This window comes from Heteronotia binoei, chromosome 21 (genome assembly GCF_032191835.1).
Source record: "Heteronotia binoei isolate CCM8104 ecotype False Entrance Well chromosome 21, APGP_CSIRO_Hbin_v1, whole genome shotgun sequence".
Lineage (NCBI taxonomy): Eukaryota > Metazoa > Chordata > Lepidosauria > Squamata > Gekkonidae > Heteronotia > Heteronotia binoei.
Genome location: NC_083243.1, coordinates 124028485 through 124052409, shown reverse-complemented (window position 1 = coordinate 124052409; position 23925 = coordinate 124028485). Strand labels below are relative to the sequence as shown.

Here is a 23925-nt window from a genome sequence, read left to right as displayed (position 1 = left end):
TAGGACTCTTTGTGACAATATTTGGGGGGGTCTGACGATCAGGGGCGAGGAAGCCCAGGAGCGGCTTGTGATCAGTGGCAATGGTGAATCGCCTACCATACAGGTAGTCATTGAATTTGTGTACCCCCGCCACGATTGCCAAAGCCTCCTTATCAATTTGTGCGTAGTTGCGCTCCGCAGGGGTCAGGGTCCTTGAATAGTACGCCACCGGGACTTCCCTCCCGTCCGGGAGATGGTGTCCCAGAACGGCACCCACTCCGTACAGGGAAGCATCGCAAGCCAGAATCAGCGGCAGGCCCTCGTCAAAGTGGTGTAGCGCGGCATTCGAGACCAGGAGGTCTTTCACCGCTTGGAATGCAGCGGCTTGGCGCTTACCCCAAACCCACTGGGCCTGTTTGTCCAGCAACCGGTGCAGCGGTTCCGCCACAGCTGCTTTGTGGGGCAAGAACGAATGATAAAAGTTCAACAAGCCCAAAAAAACTCCACCTTACACGTGGGGGCTGGGGCTTGGACAATAGCCCTGGTCTTGTCCTCCGTTGGGTGAATTCCCGCTGCGTCCACGGCGAATCCCAGGAACTCCACCCGCGGAACTCCTAACAAGCATTTTTCTTTCTTTGCTTTCAGTCCCGCCGCTTGGAAACAGCGGAGTACCTCTCGCAGGCGGCTGCTGAACTCTCCTGTGTCTGGGGCGGCGATTAAAACGTCGGCTGTCAGGGCCCGGACCTGCAGGTAGAGACGGGCGGCTGCTGTTGCCCTGGCAATCGGCCAGGACGCTGGCAGCCGGCTACGGTGCTTTCAAGAAGTAGCTCAAGCGTTATCTAGCAGTCCTAATTAGTCTCTACCGTAAATCAGTCCAGCCGAAGGGAGAAGCAGGGCGCGTCGTCACAGGAATGCAGTGGGTCAGAAGCCAGAGGAAGCAAGCCGAATATATTCAAAGTACCGAAAGCCAGTCCACAGAGCAAAAGCAGAGTCCAGTTCCAAGTCCAAGATTCAAGCCGGGTCAGGAGCAAACGGGTTCTCTCAGCAGGCAAGAGGGTGCAGGGCGTGGTCACATCCGAGGAGGATCGTTCGTTGCCAGCACAGTTTGCCCTAAGGCGAGGACTACAGATATACTGTGCTGGCTTGTTAACTCGTTAGTACTCCGGGCTTAGATCTCTCCTCCCACGCATGCGTGCTTCTTTCCGTCTGTCTTTGAACTCCTGCCGTCTCCTTTCATGGAGCCGGCTCACAGGTGGCGGGGATTCAGGAGGTGATGCACTAGGGCCCGGTGTGGCCTGATCAGTTTCAGGAGGGGATGAGCTAGGGCCTGGTGTGGCCTGATCAGTTTCAGGTGGCTCCTGCTCTGGGTTAGCAAGGGCTGGGTCTGGTGCAGGCATGACATCGTCAAAAAATGGCTGTACTCCGGGGATCCCTTTAAGGAGAGAGTCCATTATGCTCTGAAAGATCCCCGGAGCAATGCTAACCCCAAACTGCAACCTTCTAACCTTAAAGGCCCCCCCTGTGGGTCACAATGGTCTGTGCCTCTGCTGTCTTGGAGTCGACCGGTAGTTGCTGGTATGCTTGTGCCAAATCCAGCTTCCCAAAAACCCGGGACCCTGCAAGAGCCGCTAGAATGTGGCTGACCACCGGGACGGGGTAGGGGTTGTCCTGGAGCGCTTTGTTTATCGTGCACTTGTAGTCAGCACAGATTCTCACGTCCCCATTAGGTTTCACCGGTGTTACTATGAGGGTTTCCCAGGCTGCATACACCACTGGTTCTAAAACGCCCTGGGCTGTGAGGCGGTCCAGTTCTGCCTCTATCTTAGGTTTTAAGGCGAACGGAATGCGCCTCGCCTTGAGCCGGATCGGTCTGACCAGGGGATCGATTGGTAGGGTAATGGGCGGCCCCTTGTAACTCCCCAGGGACCCGTCGAAAACTGCTGGGAACTCCCGGCAGACGTCCTCAAAACTACTTGTCTGCACGTGCTCCACCCCCACTAACTGGATCCCTAGTGGTTGGAACCAGGCCAGCCCCAGGAGGGTGGTGAGTTGGCGCTTGACCACCAGAATGTCCAGGGGTCCCCTGAAGTTCCCTCTCTCTATTCGCACCCAGGCCCAGCCCACAATGTGCACCGGGTTCTTTTGGAAGTCCCTCAGAACAAAGTCAGCCGGCCTCAGTTGGAGGCGGCGGCGGGGACATAGTTTCCTTAGGGTTTCCTCTGAAATAATGGAGATGGAGGAACCCGAGTCCACTTCCATAAGACAGGGGGCACCATCGATGAGGACCGACATTTTGACCTTGTCGGGGGCGGAGAGGGGCAAGTTTAATACCTGCAGGCTGGTAGATGCTGTCGTGTGGGCCTCGGTGGACTCGTGGTGCGCTGTCGGTTTGCATGCATATAAGCAGGGCCGTTGGCCCTGCCAGAAAGTTCTATTCCTATCTCACTATGCTTAATCACTGAATAAAGAGCTGAACACACTATCTCTTGGGCGTCCTCATGTTTTGAACCCAATACATTTTACTGGCAATGAGGATGGGATCCTGGTGAGCAAGGAGCTCCAGCTGTTGGCATCGTGCATCGCTGCACTCTGCATCCAGTGCCACACAACGCATCTTCACTGCCGGACAACATAGCTGTCGCTCCAGGACACTTTGATGAGTTCGACGCCACCACCAAGGACTGGGAATCCTACGCCTCCTGCTTCACTTTCTTCCTGGAGTCTTCGGACATCACAGACGAGGCAAAGAAGCAGGCCACCTTCTTTTGTGTCTGCGGTCACTCAGCATTTGAGATCACTCGTTCCCTGCTGGCTCCAGCCGACCTCAAAGACACTCCGTACCAGATCATCTTGAACCGGCTTCAAGAGCACTTCACACCTAAACCCTCCATCATAATGGCCCACCACATGTTCTACAGAAGGAACCAGGCAGCAGGTGAGTTGATTACAGCTTTCGTTATGGCTCTCTGAAGGGTGGCCCACCACTTTAATTTCAGCAACCTGGAAAAGGCTCTCTGGGACTGGCTAGTGTGAGGCCTCAGGAATGAAAGAATCCAACGGAGGCTCCTTGCCGAGAAGGATCCCACGTTCTAGGTCGCAATGGAAGAGGCCCTCACCACAGAGGCAGCAGACCAGTTCACCGCGGAGGTCCATCTGCCACTAAGCCCACCAGTTTCCAAGAGGGCCACCACAGCAGCCCACCATGTGGAATCAGCTGACAAAGTGGAAGAGGTCCTACAGCTGCCCCGACCTACTCACCATGCCTCACGCCCGACCGCAATGCCACCTCATACTGCAATCTCAAATTCCTGCGCCAGCTGTGGAGAGCTCCATGAGGGGAGGACCTGCCGGTTCCGAGATGCCCAATGCCGGAACTGTGGTAAGGTCGGCCACATCTCCCAAGTCTGCCGCTCCAAAGGGACCAGAAGGCAACAAATCACGCACCAGGAATCAACAGACAAGATGGAACTCCACACCATGTCACTCCAACCACTACAGGTACTGCTTCTGCCGTTGGACACCCGATAAAATCAAGTAGAAGAAGATGATATTGGATTTATATCCCGCCCTCCAGTCCAAAGAGTCTCAGAGCGGCTCACAATCTCCTTTACCTTCCTCCCCCACAACAGACACCCTGTGAGGTGGGTGGGGCTGGAGAGGGCTCTCACAGCAGCTGCCCTTTCAAAGACAACCTCTGCCAGAGCTATGGCTGACCCAAGGCCATGCCAGCAGGTGCAAGTGGAGGAGTGGGGAATCAAACCCGGTTCTCCCAGATAAGAGTCCGCACACTTAACCACTACACCAAACTGGCTCTCAAGGTGACTGTTAAGTTAGAGGGAGCCCCTTGCCTGATGGAATTGGACACAGGATCCTCCATTTCAATTATTTTGGAGGAGACTCTCAGGAAAATCTGTCCCAACAGATGGCCTCCCCTCCAGCCCGCAGGGTTCATCTTCAGAGACTTTTCACAGAACAATGTAGAAATAAGGGGGTGGTGAAAGTTCTGGGTGCAGTACAAAAATTTTGACAGACTTTTGGACTTGCTGGTGGTGGGTGGCCGATGCACAAGTTTGCTGGGTCTGGCATGGTTTGCGACTTTGGGGTTTGCAGTCACGGGAGTGCATACCTTAACCCCCACAGTCTTGGGGAGGGTTTGAGATGAATTTCCATCTATCTTTGATGGTACCTTGGGATGTTACAAAGGGCCACCAGTGTCTTTAGGTCGAGACCCCCAAGTGCAGCTGATCAGAATGAAGGCCAGGAGCATCCCTTCTATGCTCAAACCTAAAATTGAGACAGAACTAGACCACCTAGTGGCCCAAGGGGTGTTAGAACCAGTGCCCAACGCAACCTCAGAAACCCCTATTGTCACCCCCATAAAGCCTAATGGAGATGTTCGAATCTGTGCGGACTACAAGTGTATGCTGAACAAGGCGCTACAAGACCATGCCTACCCAGTGCCGGTGGTCAGCAATGTTCTAGCTTCCCTCGCTGGCACAAAAATCTTTGGCAAATTGGATCTGGCACAGGAATACCAACAACTGCCAGTCGATGAAGCCACCGCCAATCACAAACAATTGTTACGCACAGGGGGGCATTCAAGGTTAAGAGAATGCAGTTTGCCCCAGAGATCTTCCAAAACTTAATGGACTCCCTCTTAAAAGGTATCCCCGGGGTCCAGCCATTCTTTGATTTTGTTCTGATCGCCGCCCCAACAGAAAAGGACTTCATCAACTGTCTCCGCGCCGTCCTACATTTTGACTCGGCTGGGCTAAAAATGAAGTGGGAAAAGTGTCTCCTGGGAGTCCCGCAGGTCGAGTTCCTGGGATTCTTAGTCGACGCAGAGGGCATCCATTCTGCTCCCAGCAAAGTCAGCGCCATAGTCGATGCCCTGGAACGCAAATCCAAACAGGAGCTAAAAGCATTTTGGGGGCTCCTGAACTTTTATCATTCTTTCCCGCACCTCAAAGCCACGTTTGTGGAACCCCTTCACTGTCTCCTTGACAAGAATGCTCCTTGGGTCTGGGGTAAGAAGCAAGCCTCCGCATTCCGGGCTGTCAAAGACCTGCTGACCTCCAACAAGGTCCTGGCACACTTCGATGAATCCTTGCCGGTCATCCTTGCCTGCGACACTTCCCCATATGGTGTCAAGGTGGTCCTCAGCCATCGCCTTCCGGATGGCAGGGAGGTGCCAGTGGCTTATTACTCCCGTACCCTGAATTCAGCTGAACGCAACTATTGACAAAGAAGCACTGGCCATTGTTGCGGGAGTAAAAAAGTTCCACAACTACCTCTACAGGTGGCCGTACACCATTGCCACAGACCACAAGCCCTTGCTGGGTCTACTCGCTCCCAACCGGCAAACCCCCCCAGATGCTTTCACCCCAGGTCCTGCACTGGTCTATTTTTCTAGCAGGCTACCAATACTCCCTGCAGCACAGCACAGGAAAAGAGATAGGGCATGCCAACGCCTTTAGCCTGCCATTATCTGCCCAAGACCCGGCGCCGGCCCACCAGATCCTACTCATTGAGGATCTCCCCAACTGACCATTGCAAGCTGCTGACATCGCCCGCCACTTGCGTAAGGACCACATCTTATCCTGTGTCCTTGACGGGGTGGGGAGGGGGTGGCCTACCGCCCGGATAGGCCCCTAACTTTTTTCTCATGCTGGGATGAACTCTCTTCCCACAAAGGATACTTACTCTGGGGCAGCCGGGTGGTAGTTCCCTTTGCCTTGCACCAATAGTTTTGAAAGCCCTAAACGAGACTCACACAGGCATCATTAAAATGAAAGTGCTCGCCTGGAGCTATGTATGGTGGCCAGGGATGGACAGTGAGATTGAGGCCTGGGTCAAGAGACCCAGGCCTGCCAGGAAACCCAGCTAGAACCACCCCACACCCCTGTGCAACACTGGGAGTCCACCTGCAACTAGTGGTCCTGGTTGCACTTGTACTTTGCGGGTCCCTTACAGGGGCAAATATTCATTATTTTGGTGGACTCCTACACCAAGTGGTTGGAGGTTGTCCCAGTCACTTCCACCACCTCCCAAGTGGCAATCCGAGCACTCCATAGGATTTTCTGCACACACGGCATCCTGGACACAGTGGTCACAGACAACAAAACGGCCTTCACTTCAGAGGAGTTCCAAGAGTTTCTGGGTTGCTACCTCAACAGGCACATCTGCTTTGCTCCGTTCCACCTGGCCACCAACGGACAGACGGAACGGATGGTGCACACCACAAAAGGGTCTCTCCGGAGATTAATTCACGGGGACTGGGACAACCAATTAGCTACTTTTCGACCATCGAGTGACCCCTAGTGCTACCACAGGTTGTAGCCCAGCAGAGCTTCTCATGGGCGACCATGGACTGTCTCCACCCAGATAGAGCCCCCGAACCTCGACCATCACCGGAGCACCAGGAGGTACCCCAAGGATTTTTTCCGGGAGACTCCATATATGCCCGGAACTTCGGCGGTGGCCCAGCATGGATCCCCACCCGAGTCATCCGAGACACGGGCCCAGTTTCATACAAGGTCTCCATTGATGGGGCCAAGTCCTGTGCAGACATGTGGATCAACTTTGCCGCCACGTGCTCCCTGCCAAGCCAGACGCTACATCGGATACCGTAGAGCAACCCTGGTTGGTGCCACTGCAGGAGCCAGAGGGAGTCAATGCCCAGTCAGACTACCAGGAACCAGAGGAACCCCCACCGGGCACCTCCAACATCAGGGACCCTTCAACCGCTACACTGCTGCAGCCTTCCAGCAGCCCAGGCAAGGGAACCAGACTCCTCGGCCCACCTGAGGGGCTTCGTCGGTCCAACAGGGAGCGATGGAAACCAGCACATCTTAGAGACTATGTTTGCGAGGTATTGGGAAACTTTGGGGGGAGAAGTGTTATGTATTGGAACTGGAGTTTGGCTTTAGGGCCAGCAGAGACTTGGCTGAGCTTGAGACCCTAAAACAATAGCCACCTGGATTCAGGAAAAAGGCCCATTAGGGATCGTTAGGCCAACTATTAACCTATAGTTGTGTGATGGTAATGGGTTTTTGGGTGGGGAGGTTTGCATGCATATAAGCAGGGCCGTTGGTCCTGCCAGAAGGTTCTATTCCTATCTCACTATGCTGAATCACTGAATAAAGAGCTGAACTCACTATCTCTTGGGTGTCCTCATGCTTTGAACCCAGTACATTTTATGTTTCTTTGGGGGAAGGGGGGGGGTTTCTGCTTCACATGTTTTGCTCCCCCTAGTGGTCAATTTAATATCACACAGATTTATGTCTGGCATAAAAACCTGTACTTTAAATCTGCAAGAAAATATGCTGGAAATAAATCTGTGTGATATCAAATTGACCACTAGTGGGAGCAAAACATGTGTGGAACAGAACCCGCCCCCCCCCCCCAAAAAAAATTGGAATTTACTAGGGCGTAAACTGAGAATCCTGAAAAGCCCAGAGTTTGGTAACTGTATGTTGTTTCCAATATTATTTTCTCTTATAGGCTTCTTCTCACTTTTCCTTCAATTAACTGACAATTAGCTGCTTTCCATATGTAGTCCTCCTCCTGGTATTTTTAGGGATTTTTTTTTAAAAAATCTACAAGGTAATTTTCTTCTTCATACCTGAAGCAGTTCCTGAATGTACGGAGACACACACTACATCAGCCTGAATTATATGATAACAGTTTGGATATTTGGTACCGACAGCACACACAATGCTGGCTTCCAAACATAATCCGAGATAATAGCTGACATAAATAAAATCCTGTTTCTTCTAAAAACATTTTTCTAGTTTTTATTGAGAAAAGGAAAAAAAATACATAAAATAGAAGAAGGCTTCTGATTTCCTCTACACCAAATATAAATTTGATTACAAAGTTTTTTCTTGCTCTCTATATAAAGAACTTTCACTTTTTTCTACCTTAATCTCTTAATAATCAAAACCCCAAATCATCAAGTCGCTATTGTCTTTTTCCTTCAAAATGTCTATAAGGGCGTTCCAATCTTTAATAAACAAATTACAAGTGATTTCCAATATGTAATAAATCAACTAATTTCTCTAACCAATGCAGTAAGTTTAGCCATTGCTGGAAGGTCCAACATCTTTCCCCACCATTCTTCTATTGTAGGTATTGTTGGACACTTGTAGGTATTGTTGGACACTTCCATTTCTGTGCATATAATATTCTTGCTGCCATAGTCATATATAGAAATAAAGTTCCATAGCTTCTTTCCAACTGAATGCCCATTAGTCCTAGCAGAAAGGACTCTGTTTCAATTGTATATTAGTCTTTAGAATCTTCTCTAATAATATTTGTATTTGTGTCAAATTTCTTAGCTTTCTTACAAGTCTACCACATCTAATAAAATGTCCTTTCCTATCATAAACTAGAAGTACCTTGTAAATTCTAGACATTTTTTTCTGGATTCTTGATTCCTTGACACTGAAATATCTTGAAAAGCATCTCCTTACTTCCCTCTAAACATCTTGAATCCAGAATAGTATTTATCCAGGCACAACAATTTCTACCTGCAGTCTGCAGAGCATGACTTTTATCTCCCCCCCCCCCAGCGCAAAGTGCCACCAATGGTGTTCCTGGGAGCTTCCTGTCCCCCAAAAGTAGCATTCTACACTCTGCAGGAAGAAGCACTTCCACACATAGAAACACTGCACTGGATCCAAACCTACATCATGATCTGCAAGAGAAACTGTACCTTGGATTCTCCTCCCACCCCCATAACAGCCGTAAACTCTAGTGGGATGCAGATCAAGCTTTTTTTTTTTTTTTAAGTTATGCAACTTCCCTCCTCCTCAAAATAAGGCCTGACAACTCTAGTATTATATAGGGTTTTTTCCCCAAAAAGAAGGCAAGACATTATTGTTTAAACACAATCTGTTGAGAATACTGGTGGCTGGTTTGTTTGTTTTTTTACACTATGTCTATAATATCATGGCATATATTTAATTGTTTTGTGATTTTTGTTGAATATTTTAAGTGACATTAGCAAAATCTAAGGTCTCAAAAGATTATAAACCAAAATTACATATACTGTAGCAGTGAATCCAGGGAGAGCCTGACCAACCTTTCCTCCCTGCTTTTGACATATTTAACATATTCTGTAGAAGAGCCCCATGGCACAGAGTGGTAAAGCTGCAGTACTGCAGTCCTAAGCTCTGCTCATGACCTGAGTTCGATCCTGGCGGAAGCTGGGTTCAGGTAGCTGGCTCAAGGTTGACTCAGCCTTCCATGGTTGGTAAAATGAGTACCCAGCTTGCTGGTGGGAAAGTGTAGATGACTGGGGAAGGCAATGGCAAACCACCCTGTAAAAAGTCTGCCGTGAAAACGTGAAAGCAATGTCACCCCAGAGTCAGAAACAACTGGTGCTTGCACCTTTACCTTTTTAACTTATTCTTTAGGTAATGCAAGCCACTGGGCAATCTGCCTTGGGCATATCCCTGCCTTGTGTATACCAGCCAACTCCACAGTGGCAACATAGGGGATTCTAGGTTGCTGTTACAAAACAACATATGGGGTGAACAATATTTTAAAGGTACAGATATATCTTTTCCAATGCACCTTCAGGGAACTGGGAAGAGAGGGATGTCTTTAACAAGTTATTTTGGAATACTCTCCTAACACAGATCTAAGAATGGCAATTCTAATAGCTATTCATTAGAAAGAAAGAGCTTTCATCTGAATGGATACAACTAGCAATTCATTTAATCGTATGTGAAAGTAATACAAATAATTAGTGCTTCTTGGCACCAGCAGATTCCAAGCATTACTCAAGAGAAATGGAAAAGGGCTCTGTGAACAGCTAATTACAGATGTAACTATTTGACTATAGAATCCAGACATGTGGGTTGCTTGTACCAAAGTGAATTGGAAATAAATCTGAAGTAATCTATTCTCTCTTTTTTAGTTTATGGCCTGCTTCCATTATATTTTTTTCAAGTCCCCAGGATAGTAAGCTTCTAGAGCACACTTGGTACTAAAGGCCAAACGTGATGTATTAAAGAATTATTTGAACTGAAGTACCTTCTTCCTGACTCTACAGTGGGTACTAAAAGTATCTATCAGTCCTTAATCTGTCAGTGTTGATTGGCTATTATTTATAGGAAGACATTCCCTCAGCCCCAGGTTTGTTCTAAAGCAACTCAAATTGCAATTTGAAAACACATCAAATGGAAAGCAATCTTTTTACCTTCATTTTGGAAGTAATTGAATAAAGCATTAAAGCGCTCAGTCGTTTTTCTATCTAAGTAATTGTTATTATCTCAAATCAAGAAACCTGGGCAAGGAGAGGCTTTCCTGTTCATCAAGTCCAATTTATTGGAAACAGCTCAGGTGATAACCATGTGGTATTATCTCAAGAGAATACACTAATCTCTTTTAGAGCACTTTTCATCGATGGGCCCCCAGTGACCAATTTTTGGCAGCTCCTCTGTTATCTGTGCTTTTTCTCATTCACTGTTATTGTTTTTATATCAGTAAAAACCATAGTTGATGGTTGGAGGAGACCCTAAAGGTGAAAGGTATCAATATTACTTTCAAGCAACCAGAGATTCCGATAAGCTCTTGCTGTGTATAGAATACAACTTTTCACACAAGTATTGTTCCCATGTTCGTCTATCACTGTTGTCATTTTAAATTGCAGAAACTGCCAGAGCAACTCAACTTGATGCTTCTTTAGGTGATATTCAGAGGATTACCCAGTGCCAGTACATGATCGTGGAAACTGAATCTCACAGTGAGGAAAAGTATAGAGACAGATTCATGACATTGGTGTGGCCTTTTCTTATTCTTTCTCTCAATTTCTTTGCCTTTATTAGATTTTATGCCTGTGAGCAGAAACTCTGATTCTTTTAAAAAAATCAATTGTAATGTCATATCACTATAGAAATAATATATGATTATAACAATATTATGGTTTTAGGCTGTTTTATAGATTGCAAATAAGTCTTCTGTTTTCTGGTAATTGACAACAAAAGTGCTTAGCATTCCTTAATGGCTAGAAATCCCTTGCAAGTTTATTGGAATGTCTCAGACTTCCATGTCAGTAGGAACAGAAGAATAATAGCAGTTACAGTTTGCATTAGAGACAGGCAGAGAGCTGGTAGGTTTCAGCAACTGCAGCTCTGAGGGTAAGACTGGTGTACAACCAATTATTGCGATATCTATTGGAAGCCTCAGCTTGCAGCCTAAATGCTATGTTGGTATACTTATACTGTACTAAACAGGCATTGCAAAGATACTGTAATTTTTCAGAGAAGTTTTCTTACAATGAAACCAATCTTGTACAGAGGCCATGACTGGGCTGCCCTAGTAAGAATGGTGGTCTTAACTGGCTGGCTATGGTTTTAGCTGTGACTATTAAGGATCAGATAGAAATAGAATGTACCACACGAACAGCAAGCAACCCATAAGCACTTGGCTTCTCATATGCATTATTGAAACTGAAAGGTGGAGTGGCAAAAGGTCTGACTTGGAATCCCTCAATTAATTTCATTTCTGCTACAGCTTCAGACTCCTCTTCTATCAGCCTAAGACTTGGGTCTGCAGCATTGGCTTGCTTTAGAGGACAATCATAAAGATTACTGAGATAATAGACCTAGAATGGCAGCCATGTTAGTCTGCTGTAGCAAAAATAAACAGCAATCTTGTGGCCAGGGGAAGCCTGACGCCCCATGGCGCCCTAGGCAGACTCACTGCCTGGCACCCCCCAAAAGCACCCTCTGTGGTTCCGTGCTCCCCTGTGCCTCCTCCCCGCTGCGCCTCCTCCTTCTCCCCCTGGACCCTTCCCCACCCCACATCAATTTCAATGCCGGAACTGGCTCTAGCGCCACGTTCCGGCTCTCTAAAGCCCTCCCCCAGCCGATCACTTGCTCGGCAGGCAAAACTGTGCCGTGGGGGCAGGCTCACAGTCTGTCAGGACAAGCATCCTGAAAGGGCGGCTCTGCTACTGCTGACTCCTCTCCCATACAGGAAGTGGGGAGGAGTCAGCAGCAGCGGAGCCGCCCTTTCAGGATGCTCGTCCTGACAGACTGTGAGCACGATCCAGCCCTGCGGCGCAGTTTTGCCTGCCGAGCGAGTGATTGGCCGGCCGGCGAGGGACACTTTAGATAGCCAGAACACGGCGCTAGAGCCGGTTCTAGCATTGAAATCAACGTGAGGTGGGGAAGGGTCAGGAGGAAGGAGGCGTGGCGGGGAGGGGAGGGGGGAGGCGCGGAGCCGCAGGGGGGAGGCGAAGAGAAGAGAATGAGGGGCGGGTGGTGGTGGCAGCCAGAGGAGGCAGGCAAACTAGGTGCTGCCTGGGGCACTGGGAGGAGTTGTGAGCCCAGTTTGGTGCCCCCACCCTCCCGGCACCCTAGACAACCTCCTAGTTTGCCAAATGGGCAAGCCGGCTCTGCTTGTGGCACCTTAAAAATTAAGAAATATCTATTCCCACTTATGCTAGAATAAAAATGTGTTTGGATTCCTGTAGTAACATAAAAGTTATGTGTTTTTTAAAGTGATATTTGTGAAATATAAATATGATTGTTAGTGTTAAATATAGAGTCAGCTTATTCTATGTCCATTTTAAAGAAATCACTCAGGAAGTGAGAGAGAAATACACCATGGGGTATTCAAGGCAAGGAAAATTATCCCGCATATGATAGCAAAAACATTCATATTAAAATATTGTATATGATATCCTAAGTGATGATTTAGCTAGCACATTGTATCTATTTGATCCAAATTTATCCTCTTTGCATATTAAGTGTAACCTCACCACTATCTTCATACATGAAATTAGTTAATTTTGACATTGACTATCATTCATTACCTCTCAGTGAAGAGCAGTCTATAGGGTTGCCAATCCCCAGGTGGGGGCAGGGGATCCCCCGGTTTGGAGACCCTCCCCCCGCTTCAAGGCCATCAGAAAGCGGGGGGAGGGGAGGGAAATGTCTGCTGGGAACCCTATTATTCCCTATGGAGATTTATTCCCATAGAAAATCATGGAGAATTGATCTGCGGGTATCCGGGGCTCAGGGGGGCTGTTTTTTGGGGTAGAGGCACCAAATTTTCAGTATAGCATCTAGTGCCTCTCCCCAAAATATCCCCCAAGTTTCAAAAAGATTGGACCACAGGGCCCAATTCTATGAGCCCTAAAAGAAGGTGCCCCTATCCTTCATTATTTCCTATGGAAGGAAGGAATTGAAAAGGTGATGGCCAGAACTCCCTTTAAATGTGATGGTCCCTTTAAATGTGATGGCCAGAACTCCCTTTGGAGTTCAATTCTGCTTGTCACAGCCTTGATATTGGCTCCACCCCTAATGACTCCTGGCTCCACCCCCAAAGTCTCCTGGCTCCACCCCCAAAGTCCTCAGATATTTCTTGAATTGGACTTGGCAACCCTAGCAGTCTATAACTTTTGAAGTTTAAAGGAGTTTCTTCAGAGGAAATTAAATTCCAGGGTCTTGTGCCACATAGCTGGGAAGTAAGTAAGGCTATTTGCTTCCCTTCAGTGTAACTTGCACGCCCAGCCATCTCACACCTGCATGCAGTGTTAACTTCTTTTGGTTTTGAGGGGAGAATGGGATCAGGCAAGCCCCAAGTTTTACACTAAGATAGGAAGGCAAAAAACCTCTCCTCCATCCTTCTTTTTCTTAATTAGAAATCTGTTCTGAGATCTAATGAGATTGGGCTATACAGGGCAGGACTCTAGAGGTTATGGTTTAGTATCAGCCACGGTATGTCAAACTATGCAGAAAATGGTCTTACAGAGGTAGAGAATAATGCATCAAAAGCAGTATAATGCACACAATAGATAATGTGTACCATGCATAATAGTCCGTAGCATCTTTTTTTAAAAAAAAAACCACCCTCCTGAACCATTCTCTATATGTCCTTTATAAAAATGCCATCTGTAGAATTCTGTTTTACATAATTTGTAATGCTCATCTGGTCACTTAGGAGATGCACGTAATTTAAGATGACAAATAGGCAAGGGAATGGCAGCCCTGACGCCAGTGGAGAGTATATTGTCCTGTCGTCTTCCATCGGTGGGGGGAGGGAGGGCATCAAGTAACAAACAACCTAAGGTGACCCCTCATGGGGTATTCAAGGCAAGGAAAACCCAGAACCCATTTGCCAGTGCTTCTGGCTAGAGATCTTAGCCTTCGTTGGTGGCTTCCCATCCAAATACTAACCCGGGTCGACCATGCTTAACTTTCCAGATCCGACGAGATCATGCTACCCTGCACTATCTCGGTCAGGTATGTCTTCCCTCTTATCCTCAAAACAAGAGCCTGTGAGTTAGGTTAAGATGACAGAAAAAACCGACTTAGAGCAAGGCGCAATCCACACCAGAACAGGGATTGATTCTGAATCCGGTTCTCCTCGCCATGACGCACGCAAAAGACTGGTGGAACTAGCTGCATCACCACTAAGGTATCTTATCTTCGGGAAATTCTGTACGTGGAAAAAATCTGCAAATAGAAACCCAGCACAGCAAGACAGAGAACCGTGCTTTTACATGAAGTTTTTATGGAAAAAGAAATTCAAAACTGGAACCCACCTCCTATAACATAATACCATCCATTCCCCTGCGTATGTAACTCTAGCAACAGTCCATACTTTAGCTCCCCTGCGCTTCTTGTAAGGCGTCCACCGCTCTCTCCACTCCCTCCCCTTTCCCAACCAGTTCCAGCTCCAGAGCACCAGGTGGCGCCGTCTCTGCTCCTAGCCCTGCGGCGGAAGGGCAGCGTCTCAGGCTCTGTGGTCAAAGTGCACGGCGGCGGGGTTGTAGCGTTTGCTACGGTTCCGCTTTGTGGGCGCTGCCCGGCTAGGGCTGGCCGAACGGGACCGGGATGGGGCTCTGCTTACCTTGCATGGGGGGAGCTGCTGATGACGTAGTGGAGACGCCGGACCCGGTGAGCCCGAGCTGCCCTCCTGCCTGCCTTCGCCTGTTCGTATTTGGGGGACCCCTTAAAGATGCACCGCCGCCTTATTGCTAACTTCTCGCCGTTAAAACAGGCTTAAATTTGACTTACATTTAATTTGTTTTCCTTTTTAAATTTAGTAATCGACATACTTGCTAGTTTCTCAGGCTGGCTTTCAGGTTCTTTCCCTTTCCCGCCTTTCTCCCCATTAATTGTTGCCTAAAATGTGAAACTATGCAGTGCAACATGTACGTTTTTAATTAGTTAAAGAGGCTCAGGAGAGCTCATCGGTGCTTATCAGCCAGATTTGATGTCCTTTTACTCGAAAGTTAATCCCATTGTGTTTATCGAGACTCACTTCCAGGTAAGTGTGCTGGCCTATTGCTGTGCTCCTGTCTGGCTAGAAGAATGGGGGGGGGGGGGGAATTGTGTTGTAAGGTCAAAGACTTAACATACTTCTGTATTGCCAGGCATGTGTATGAAAGGAGCTTGCTGAATTTTGTCGGGGGGGGGGGGAAATCTAGGATTCATAAACCCTCATGGGAGAAGGCTACCCACTTTTGAAATGACTGGATTTTTATTAGGGATCAGAGGGTTGCTGGGTCAGATGCATAGTTTTCTAGTATAAGTAGTCATTAAAGAACAGATGCATAGTTTTCTAGTATGTAAGTAGTCATTAAAGAACAGTAGTGTATAAAAAGAAGGGAGGCTGTATAATTGCTTTTAAGATACGTATGATTCTGTGGCACGATTCTTTGGTATGGCTACATGTGTCTGAGAAAGCTGCATTAATTATTGAACATTTAAGATCAATATGTTGTTTACATCATATGCATTCAGAAAACAACTTGAGAATTAATGGAGAAAAATATCTGTACTGCCATTTGTATTGACCTGGTTCTTGGGTTTTTGTCTTGGTACTTACACAGCTGCTCCAATCTAAGAGCATTGATTAATTTGTTAATCTCATTTCATGTTAATAATAATAATACATGTTCCTTTATGATAATTTAGTATCTTGTCTCTTACAGCATCTTGCTGAAGTCTGATTAGTCTTTAAGATGCCCTTAAACCTGTTGTCTTGTTGCTGCAAACAGTTGAGCTTAATACAGTACTTATGCTAATTTTGGGGGGAGGTGCTGAAATAGAGCGGTGAAAAGTGAAAAGATTTCTGCTTTCCTCTGCGGTGGAGGAGCATGAATTAACTGTGCCTCTATGTTTACCAAGAGTTTTTCTGAAAGATCTGGTTTATGATGGTTACTACCTGTGGATTGAAAAGGATACATGCTTCACCTCTGTCACCCACACTCACCCTGGTAGAATATACGGACTGGGGTTAATGCAGCTTCTCCAGATTAGTATTCTGAAACTTTGTGTTTAAAAATATTTCTCTAATTCCTGTTTTACAGTTGGGAGCAGAGAGTATCTAACACAAACTCCTAGTGAATGTATAAATGGAGATTGAACCCATCTTTTTCAGAAGGGCTCTGCCCCTTCTTGGCATAGTTTCTCTCTCATGGATGTTTTAAAATACAATATGAATTACAATTTGGATGCTCACCTCTGTATTCTATTTGGATATTGGGTGGTGCTGTAGGATAGTGTTCCAATGTAAAACCTCTTCATCAGACTTATTTGTTTTCCTGAAAGAGTCAGCACCCACATCTTGCACATGCATTTATATATGCTTGTAGCATGAGTAGTGCTTTTCAGGGGAAAAATAAGGAATAGGAAATTTTAAAAGAAAAAAAATAGGCTCCTATTGATATTTCTTGTATGGGTTCTGCTACAATAGCAGCAAGTGAAATATTTGTACAACTGTGAAATATTCAGAGACTTATTTTTATGGACAGTTCTTACATAGTAGAAATTGCTGGGATTACATCTTGCTGAATCAATTTGTTGGGTTCTGGTGACAATAGCATCTTCTCTGCAGTATATTGAGTTCAGGGACTGGTCCAGATTTTACATTATGTGCAAAGAGAGAATGAAAGAAAAAAATAATGATACCTATAGATGTAACTGGAATAGTTGCATCCTACTCCTTTTGAATTTGGCTTGATTCTGGTGCCTTATAAAAACATCTTGGAAGAGATCACTTTCATTGAGAAAAGGCAGTTCTGCCATTTGGTTACTTAGCCCTCAATTCCCATGGTGTGCTGTTACCATCTTAACAAGATTTTTTGTACTGATTTTTTTAAAAAAAAAAAGAAATAAGATAATCAGGCCAATCAATGATTGGATAAAAATACATTTCTCCATAGTGATTAATTTTTCTTTTTGGTATTTTTGGATGTGTCTATGTGTGTATGAATGTGTGTGTGCATGTGTGCTTGGTAGTCATGGCTGACTTCTAGTGACCCCTACTCAGGCTTGAATGTTCAGAGAGCTGAACCCTGGCTTAGCTTCCAAGATGTGATGAGATCAGGCTTGTCTGAGCTATCCAGGTCAGGGCTAAAATGTTTCTGTGTTTCTAGTAAGAAAATGAAGAGAAGAAATCAAATCTCAATGAAGCTTAGGTAAAGGATATTTTCTCTGAAGAAAAATTCTCTTACTGACCTAAATTACCTCCTGTTAGTACTGACTTGGTTACTAGCCTTGCAGCATCATTGTTATCTTACTTCAGGACACTAAGACTGTTTCATGTGCACAACATTCCAAGAATCATCAACACACTTGACTCAAAATACAGTTATCTCTATGTGCAGCACAAGCAACAAGGCGATGTTGAAGCCACTGGATTTCTACCATTTTTATTAGGGTTTGTAGAATCTTTCGGGCTCAAGTGCCGTGTTCTACTGGAGAAAGTTTTTCTTCCAAACGTTTTGTTCTCAGCTGCGGAGAACATCCTCAGTGGCGTTGCAGCCGGAGCAGGCGCTCAGACCTTCTTGGCTGCTGTGCATCCCACTCAATGCACAGCAGCCAAGAAGGTCAGAGCGCCTGCTCCGGCTGCAACGCCACTGAGGATGTTCTCCGCAGCTGAGAACGAAACGTCTGGAAGAAAAACTTTCTCCAGTAGAACACGGGACTTGAGCCCGAAAGATTCTACAAACCCTAATGATGTTACCAGCCGTGAAAACCTGAAATCTTTGATTCTACCGTTTTCATTAGGTTATTCTTGGTATAATATATGTTACTATTTTGGTAGGTCTCAGTGTCATAATCCAGCACATCTGATTTCTGCAAGAAGCATGGTATCCTGAATAACCTAGAGTTGTTTCCCCATTTCACCCTATTCATACTGGAAAATAAATGTTTTAATGTTCAGTTTTGTAGACAGTGCTTTAGCCCAATTATTGTATCCAATGTGTCCAGTTTAACACTAAAGAACCAGACTGGATATGCAGAATGCTTCTTTGTGGTTATGCTCTAACTGGTTATATTTGACAAGAACTCTCAGTGAGGGTGACTGTGATTTCTATAAGCCAAGCTAAATGCCTGGTATTTTCTGAGCACATTTGCTGCACGTGTTTGAATGACTCCAAGACAACACAAATTTGGCTCACAGGCCCCTATGGCGTGTTTTGATCAGCCTTTCCATACTCTATGTTTATAGCTGCTGAAGCACTATTCCAAACCTTTAATACATGTGGCTCATTGAGTCTATGTAGTGTAAGGGGTTAGAGTGTTGCAGTTGGATCTGGGAGACCCAGGTTCAAATCTCCACTCTGCCATGGAAGCTTGCTGCGTGGCCTTGATCCAGTCACTCTCTCAGCCTAACCTACCTCACTGTGTTGTTGTTGTAAGAATAAATGAGGGAGAAGCATGATGTAAGCTGCATTGGATTGCCATTGGGGAGAAAAGCTGTGTAAATGAAATAAAATGATTTGATGACATTTTCTTATTGCTTTTGAGCATATGGGAAAAGCTAGTGATGGAAAAGGTATACATGATTTGAAAAATATACCCAGTTGTAGGTAAAACTAAAACCTAGAAAATGTAGTTTCAGTTCCCAACAAATGGATTGTTTTTTTCCCCTACAGTTGGTCATTTGATCAGTCTTAAATGAGTTGGCCAAGTATTGGTAAAAGCAATTTAAAGCATTAACTTCACCGAGCAACAGATTTGGTATTTGTGCTATTTACAAAAACGAATAGTGAAGTAGTAAAATTAAATTCTTTAAAAATTATTAATTATTGTAAGTATTATAACTGACATCCTTGAACACCAAAGCCAGTTTTCAATTTCCATCTTCCAAAACAAAAAATGAAACTTAAACTATTGACAGTGATGGGGGGAAAGGTAGTAGTTCTTAGTAGGCATTGAGCTAATTCCTCCTCTCTGGACACGTTTTGCTGTTATAGCAAATGGCCTGTAGAAGATCCTTTGCCTAAGGTGCTAGGTCTGTGTCTGATTGATATAGTGGGGCTAGGGGACAAGCAACTCATACTCTTGCCAACAAATGATGTGTGTTTCTGTGTGCGTGTGTGTTAAGTGCTGTCAAGTTTCTTCTGACATGGCAACCCTATGAATTAATGACCTCCCAAACATTCCCTTGTTAACAGCCTTGCTCAGGTCACGAACAACTTAAATAGTACCAGACCCAGTAGCAGTCATGGGTTCCCACCATTTTCTTCCCTCCATTGTGAGAACTGTCCATTCCTGTTTTTTGCTTCGTGTCATTTAATGTTTAATCCATAAGAGAACCCATTATCTTATTCCATGACTGATAAATTTACTCGGGAATCTTTGGTGAGGTGTCTTGTCAAAAACCTTTTGAAATTCCAAGTAAATAATAATAATAATAACAATAATAAAATTTTATTTATACCCCGCCCTCCCCGCCTATATAATGTCTACCAAGTCACCATTGTGTATGCACTTGTTCACTTTCTCAAAAAATCCAAAAGTTTGGTGAGCAAGGACTTCCCTTTGCAGAAGCCATGCTGATTTTCCCTCAGCAGGCTTTGTTCCTCTATGTGCCTGATAACAGGCCAGATGTTGGGCTGAATGGCCTGTAATTTCCTGCTTCTCCTCTGGACCCCTTTTTTACAAATTAGTGTAACATTTGTTACTGTCTAGTCTTCTGATACAGCAGCTAAATTTAGTGATAGGTTACATATAGGGCTTAATAGATGTGATGTGATAAAATAGTAGGTGATTAACAATATTTTACTGATTCACCAGTGTGCCAACAATATTTTTTTCTCAGTGAAATTACCTAAAATAAACTTCCTTATTGTTCGATATTTTATACAGGAAATTAAAAGAAGACAACTTGCTGAAGCTGCAGAAAAAAGGCAGATGGAGGTAATGAAATCAGACATTTGGCACAGAGAGATGCAAGTTACTCAGATACACCTTGCATAATGAATGTGATACATCTTTGCTGGAAGTCAGATCACTTAAGCATGTGGGAATGTGGGTATCATAATTGCATCACAGTTGACTTTGTCAACACTGGGCTTTCTAGCCAGTGTTTATGGAGTTTGGCACTGAAGTTGCATAAATGAGTACAGGTTTCTGAATATACTTCTGGGTGGACGGAAAAGCATCAAAGTAGAAATATAAATTGTGAAAAAGGGCTTTTAGTAGTTGTAAATGGGGCTTTTGCTGTACATTCAGCTGAAAATAGCTGCACCGTACCCTTCTGCTGAGCACCAAACCTGTGCTTCACCTTCTTGCCAAGTTGTTCAGATGATAAGTGGTATTCCCAGTGGCTTTTTGTAGTACTGACTGTTTAAACTCTTTGTAGTGTTGACTGTTTAGACGTTAAGATTTTTATTTTATTGTATTTTATTTGGGATGAGCTGAAGAGCATAGGAGAGCAGAGTTCTGCTTCATTGCTAAACAACTATAATGCATGCATGGGGAAAATAATGAGGGCAATTATAAGTGAGCGATGTTAAGATAATGTGTTTTCCTAGCAAGGAAAACCAAAAGGTTAATCAGGAGTTCCTGAAACAATCTTATTTTGCCTTGAAATAGTTAACAGTAATATAATGGTGGCAAACATGCTAGAATGTGGAGTATAGTTATTTTAAATTAATTTAATTAGAAATATCTTTAGTGAAGGCGATTCTGTCATGAAGATGAAAATGTTACCACTATAGACTGGGTATCTTGATATATGGTGTCATATTCTGCCTGTGCTTGATGTCTTGAGGCTATACTGATGAACTGTGAGAGGAATAGCATATTGGACTTTTAAATCATCAGATACTGTTTTTACAGGCTACCTCCCCATTGTATTCCAGGCTTTACCCTCATGATGATGAGAAGCATGTTTTTACAGTCCATTGTTTTTGCATATAAATATGGCAGTTGTATACGGTGATACGCAATTACATGAATGTAATGCAAGCCATGAGGCTTATGAAAGTAGTCTTGTATATAGTTCCACTTTTTTGAAAAGTGGCAACTGCATTGTAAGTTGCTCATAATGCCTATTTTTCCCCCGAAGGCCTCCTCTCGAGGTATTAAGAATCTGTCTTCTGTAGAACAAAAGAAAAGGAGACAGGAGGAAATGGAAAAACGTCTTGAAACAGCAGCCCCTGGACCAGAAGGTGGCGGGCTTAGAGTAAGATTAAAAACATGTTTTTCTTTCTCTTACAATCTTAGCCTCTCTTATACCTCTGCTGACTTATTGTCTGCCATTTAGCTTTTTGTTTTAGAAATAACTGTATAAAGCTATGTGTATTGTATGCTTTAGTCAGATTTCATTGATAGTGCCTTTAACATATGAACATTCAGCTTGTGATCCAGAGGAGTGGAATGATTTGCATGGTCAATTTAAGAAGAAAAAAATGTGATTGGATCCTATGAACTTTCAGTACAAGTAATTTGCAAAGGTGGGTCTTCTCAGCAGCCTCTGGTGCCCCTGAAATCCTGATGCTGACTGTCGGAGGACATAGTGCCATGCAGATCAAAGCCTTCAGTGAGCAGAGGGAATTGGTAGTGGAGAAAGTTCAGCAGAATATGATGTCTGCTAGCACAATGGTAGGGGTGGAGGGGAGATGTGACCTGATTCCTTCTCCTCACTAACCCCTGCTCCGTGTGGCATTTTGCCGATATTAATCCTTAGTCCTCAGCAGTTGATTTTTCAGAGGTTCCAGGTGTTGCTGGAGGAAGATCCAGTTCTGGAAACTCCTTGCTGTGGTAGTTCAGAATTTCAAACTGCATTTTAAAATAGGTGTCTGAATCTATCTCATTCCTCTCAACCACGGGCTATATGTCATCATAATGTTTATACACTTTGTGTGATTTGTGATTCTGACTGCAATTGCTATTCATTTTGTGTAATCTGAAAAACTGGCATTTTTGTAATATCATGGAATATATACCAAAAAAAAAGAGTCAAGATCCTTAGCAGGAGAATGCTTACATTTAGGTTAGCAACTTAAGTGTCCTGGAGAACTGAAGTGATCACCCACGGGTTTTTGAACATTGCTGTATAGAGGTCTGTACAACATGTATGGACTTGTGTTTCTTAAAGCTTGTGTATGGGAAGATCTTGCACAATGTGAACATATGAACATATATGAACATATGAAGCTGCCTTATACTGAATCAGACCATCAAAGTATTGTCTTCTCAGACTGGCAGTGGCTCTCCAGGGTCTCAAGCTAAGGTTTTTCACACCTATTTGCCAGGACCCTTTTTGGAGATGCCAGAGATTGAACCTGGGACCTTCTGCTTCCCAAGCAGATGCTCTACCACTGAGCCACCGTCCCTCCCAAATGTGGAAGTAGCTCTTTCAAGAGAGCTTGAATGAGTTGGGATGGTGTTACACATCAGTGTCTTTTGGGAAGATTGTGAGGGGTAGTCTTGATTTGTATAATGTTAATATGAATACTTTACCTCTGATCTTTTTGTTCCTAGTGGCAAGTTGGATAACTGGCGCAGCTCCGGATGGGAAGGATGGGATGAATGTTCTACTGCCAATAACTTGCCAGTTCCTGCAGCTGAATGACACTTGTCCAGTGTGTTTGGCTTTTGCCATCGTTTGCCTCTGGAGACTTAGCAGTACATTGCCATCATGGCAGGGCAGATTGAAAAATGTGCACTAAGGATACTTTTTCAAACCAAAACCTCACAATGTACAGCAGAGATGGCCAAAACCAGTTGTTTACTAGTTAAGTTGCCATACTGTGTAACATTGCATGTCTTAACATATTGGAGGGGGCAGGCAGATTGTGTAAGAGCCTGTGTAATGAAAAATGAAAAGTTAATAGTTTGATTGTTTTGGAGGTAATCCTGCTTTTAGTAATTTCCCTAGATACTTAACTGTGTTCTTTTGTCTGTGTCATTGAAGCCACAAACTCAACCCCATTACTTAGAACTAAACTGGGCTGAAGTCAGTAGGCTTTCCTAAACATTCTGAAGGTGGAAGCTTTTGTGCCTTTGAGGGTGAATTTACATGTTTTAAGAGAAATGTCACCATGAGGTGAGAAATGCCTGTCCACTGTGGAGAAATTAATATTCAGCCATGCAAAAGGGACTGTTAGTTGTACAGTAGAGGCTAATCCATGGCCATGATTTTCATTTACCATACCAAGACAGTTTTTTTTTAAAGAAATACTGAAAATATTTACTACTTTGTGGTGAGATTTCTCTCTAAAAATGAACATATAGACTTAATCTGAGAAATCCTGAAGGATGGTTGGGTTTCTGCAAATCTATAGTTACTAAAAATTACTTCAAATTATTATGATACATATGTACTTATGCCAAGATAAATACATGTATATGGTTTATTCTATCTTTTGGATTTTCCTTTTTATAATATCTGGGGCTTCATGATAGTTCATTAAAAATACAACAACTAAGCTAATAAGGACTAACATGAGTGCAATTTTCCTTGTGTGCATCTCATTCTGTAATGTAAATGGTATAGCCATTTGAAGTGAGTAATGGCTCATCCATTTGGTAATCTGTCGTTTTTTATTTGTCTTTCGGAACAGCCTAGTTCTTGGAAATAATGGGGGAAGGACTATAAGTGAACACTCCAAATAGACAATTTTAACTTTACTTGAACCACATAGTTTTGTATGTGTATAGCTGTTACTGTTTTTTTTTT

General features: G+C 44.6%; 1 protein-coding gene across 1 annotated transcript; it reads left to right on the top strand.

Annotated features, from left to right (window-relative positions):
* The first annotated feature begins 14666 nt into the window (after positions 1-14666).
* Positions 14667-23679, top strand: SVIP (small VCP interacting protein). The gene is made up of 4 exons (XM_060262116.1): positions 14667-14897; positions 20106-20156; positions 21310-21426; positions 22728-23679. The coding sequence occupies exons 1-4, from the start codon at positions 14835-14837 to the stop codon at positions 22740-22742; spliced, it is 246 nt and encodes an 81-aa protein (XP_060118099.1). The 5' UTR covers positions 14667-14834; the 3' UTR covers positions 22743-23679.
* The last annotated feature ends 246 nt before the right edge of the window (positions 23680-23925 follow it).